This window comes from Nestor notabilis, unplaced genomic scaffold, assembly GCF_000696875.1.
Source record: "Nestor notabilis isolate BGI_N333 unplaced genomic scaffold, ASM69687v1 scaffold12647, whole genome shotgun sequence".
NCBI lineage: Eukaryota > Metazoa > Chordata > Aves > Psittaciformes > Psittacidae > Nestor > Nestor notabilis.
The window spans coordinates 794-4,733 of record NW_009936114.1 but is presented as its reverse complement, the minus strand read 5'-3'; the positions used below and the strand labels follow the sequence as shown (position 1 = coordinate 4,733).

The 3,940-nt window shown below is 36.5% G+C and overlaps 1 protein-coding gene across 1 annotated transcript in view; it reads right to left on the bottom strand.

The window, feature by feature from the left end:
• LOC104408539 (chromosome unknown open reading frame, human C21orf59) overlaps positions 1 to 3,569 on the bottom strand; it is a 7,447-nt gene extending 3,878 nt beyond the window's left edge. Inside the window, exons 1-2 of the mRNA XM_010018177.1 lie at positions 3,404 to 3,569; positions 1,970 to 2,037 (exon numbers count right to left, since the gene is read on the bottom strand). Coding sequence (XP_010016479.1) covers positions 1,970 to 2,037; positions 3,404 to 3,569 — 234 coding nt within the window. The remainder of the gene's footprint in view (positions 1 to 1,969; positions 2,038 to 3,403) is intronic.
• Between the last annotated feature and the right edge of the window lie 371 nt (positions 3,570 to 3,940).

The following is a 3,940-nucleotide window of genomic DNA, read 5'->3' as shown; positions in this document are numbered from 1 at the left end:
CAGCAGTGGGATATTTGAGCAAAACTAACTGCTGCACAAAGATATTAGGAGCGCCAATTTCCTTGTTTGAATACTGACTTTTGAATACACCACTTCGCTTTTGCCCTCTCTATGTAGCTTGCTTACACTGGGCAGGGAGAGGAGGGGGAGAAGAAAAAGCAAAAAGAAAAGAGATCTTCACTAAATTGTGCAGGAAACATTTAGTAACCAATGACTGTGGGATACAGGCATTCAAACAAGTACACGTATGACCACAGAAACTGGATGGGGAGTCTTTTGTTCCAAGTATTTGTGATTCATGAACATGAGTCAAAACACTAGAATTCAAGTGAGGGCTACAGAGGGGGCCTAAAACTTGAGGAAAAAAAATAGAGCATATGTGAGCAGAAGAGTAAAGCTTGGCAAACTGCACAGCTTATGCAGAGATCTGCAAGATCAAGTACTTGAGATCATTTCAAACCCTACCACAACAGATAGGGGAAAAACAAGATGCAGTTGGAAGAGAAGAAATAAAGTTTTTGCTTATGGATTTAACAGTTTCAATATTTTAAGTAACAAGTTTTAAGAAAAAGTGAGTAAGAGAATATTGCCTCCTTGTGGACATTCTTAAACTAGTTAACTGGCAAGTACTTCATTTACATTATTTATTATAATGTGATGAACCTAACAAACCACTTCAACAATCCTTAGCTTCATTCACCAGTGAATGGCAGAAGTAATAATTTCAGGAGTAAGTCAACCTGCAGTGTAGGAATTTTGCGATTTTTTATTGTAAACGACAATATGGTATATAGTTGGAAGTTAAACCCAGGAAGACCTGCAAACTGGAGACCAGATCCGCAGACATTTTTGACTCAAGCAGTAAAAATACACTTTACTAATTTCCTCTCTGTTTTTAGAAATAAAGCCAATGAGATGCAACAGAAAAAAAAAAAAAAAAAAAAAAAAAGTCCATCTGGAGAAAATCTTTATAGTCCAAAAGCTTTAATCTGAAACATCTCTCATTTTGTGTAGTTTGTATTTTTGCTGTGACTCAGAACAATTTGGCTGAAATCCTGTCTTAATTTAGGAAAGGTTTGCTGCTCAGCTCACTGGAAGTGCTGCCAGGCACTCCTCTGGTTGCCTCCATGAGGCCTTTGGAAACACTGAGTTGCTCACTCTAAATGACTGATCTGATACTGTTAACAAAACAGCCAAGAATGCCAATTTAAGTACATAGGCAACACTAAAAAAAAATCAGTAACATTATCTATTTGCATAACTGCACAGGCAGGGAGGAGAGAATTAGTTGCAGATGTTGACAGAAATTTGATAGTAAATATTATTTCATTTGTGTTTCAAAGTCTTCTGAAGCTAAGACACAATACAGAGCATCTACAGATTTGGTAAAGTAAAGTTGAATAATTAAGACCACGGTCCCATCAAGGCATAACCTCACGCTTATCTTTAAATACACAAACTCGTTGGGACTGAGCAGGATTCCAAGTGCTTGTAAAACCAAGGCCTAATCTAAGAGATTAGAACACATTTTTCAACTAATTATACATAAAACTCAAAAGACTATGTTAACGAGCAAAAGGTATTTTATTCCAGGAACATCACAGAATTAAGTTAATTTTTCACCAGAAAACACGACAAGCATTTGCCTAAAGAATGCATCAACAGCAAATTAAGAGTGTGTGGATAAAATTAAATGCAATTTAATCATTCAGTGTGGTCTTGGCTGCCAGCATTCACTTGGAGTTTAATATATGATTCCTTAACTTGTTGAACCAGCTTGCCAAAAGCCATTAAGAAAATCATTAACAGAAACATCAGGTTTTATTACACTATTCACATCACTTCATATTATTACTCAAAAAAATATCGGCCCCTGCACTGAAAAAAGTCTGTTTTTTCTTAAGATGCCCAACTACATAGCATCCATTAAGAAAGTCCCACGCACCACGTGTTACTTCAGGAAACTTACCCTAGAGATTAATGCCTTGGCTTCCTCTATTGTCTTCTTTATAACTTGCTGCATTTTTTCATTTGGAGCTAAAAATAAGAGACACATATTTAATAGACCACACTTAGTATAAGGAAACCAAGCAAACTGCCTGTCCAGGTTACTCTCTACTGTAAGCAAAAGAAACATTGTTAAATTTCAAAGCAAGAGAGATGTTACTAAGTTGCAGTCTACTTTCCACTTTGATAGTCCATTGCCATATTTCTTACTAACTTAAAACAGTATTTCTCATGGGAGAGCCAAACTTACCTTTCCACATTTACATACTGTTCAACATTATAATTTTGTTATTATTACAAAGCTGTCCTCCTACTAACAAATAAACCACAGAATACAAGTGCTACTGTCCTTATATTAAAGTTGACGCAAACTTTTACTGTGAGGCCTGACACTGCTAAAAACCATGCTTATCCACATGCCTATGTACAAGACACTCGGCTATTTCTGAGAACGCAGTTAGGAGGTAAAACGTTTAGCTATAATATAAGCTCTTAAGTTCAGCAAAGGCTTAAATATGGTTGGGCAGTGTGTTCTGATAGAAGAACTACTACCCCCCAAATAAGACATTTGGAGTAAGCTCTGCATATGACAAGCTAAGACCAAGTTATTCAAAGATCCCTCTGTAACTGAGCTGTCCTGCAATCAACATCTAAAGGGCTGACCTGACAAGGGCCGCTGTGGTGTCTGGAATACAGGGACAGACAGCAAAAAGACAATCATGATCTCTTCTGTGCCATCAGTCCTCATGCTCAACTGTAAAGTGGTGCTCGATACACGTACCAAGTGTTAAGGCAAAACCACTTGGCAAAAGAAAAAGTGACAGGAGTGAAATCACTGAGTCTGAGCCACAGCCAATGAAGAAAAAAAGGAGAAATCAGAACAACCTGCCAATGAATCTCAGAGCCTCTACATTTACAATTAATAAATTAAACAATCAAACTTGCTTCTGGTAACTGTTTACTTCTCTTTGGAGTTTGCTTCCAAGTACTACAGTCACAAAGCTAGACAGCATACATGCTAAAGAGATATACTACTATTTAGTCTTTTAAATCAACATTACACCAGGTCCTAACCCAAGACAGAAGACTTACGTATGTAACTGATAGTTCAGCTAATCCATTGTGGAAACAGGCTCCTAAATAGCTGCCACTTAACAAATCTACAACTGCCTTTAATACGGTTTATTTACACAATGATTTTTATAATTAGCAAATAAACATGAGCTGGCTAACATGCTGATCTGAGATCAAATCTATATTTAGTATCTACTCAGCTTTTTCTTCTTCCAGGACAGTGAGGTAAATGAGAAAGGTCCTGAATTACAGTTTTTATGTTCCTCACTATGTTATAGGTTATCTGTGTCTACAGGGAAAGAAACATTTACATTGGATTTACCGTGTCCATTTCTTCGCCCAATTTCATCCTTCTTGAAGACACTTCCACCACTTGGTACACACTTTTCTGCCCACTCATCCTTTAACTTCAGTTCTTCGATTTGCTCATCTGTTAGTCCTTGCATATTATAAGGCAAGTAAACACCATGCTCTGCCAGCTCCGCCATCTCTTTAAAGCAGTTAGAGAACAAGATTTAAAAAAATCTCTGTTATTGAAACATACCATTTACAAATGCCTTTATAATTATGCACATGTAGGCAAATCTTACTCCTAGCCTTACTACTTAGTTTTTTAAGAGCTAAGTATATGGAATAAAGAGTAAGGTGTATAAATACACATATATAGACATTCACATATTTCACATATATATGAAACAATGTAACAAACAACACAGTGCAGGTATACAAACCTACATGATACTTGCTGGCCATAAACTTCTTCTCTTTGGCATTCCCTTAATCAGCTTTAGCTGACTGCTTTTTCTAAGTACTTTTGGGAAAGTAGATTTTTTCAAAATGTAAAAAACATTTTATTGTT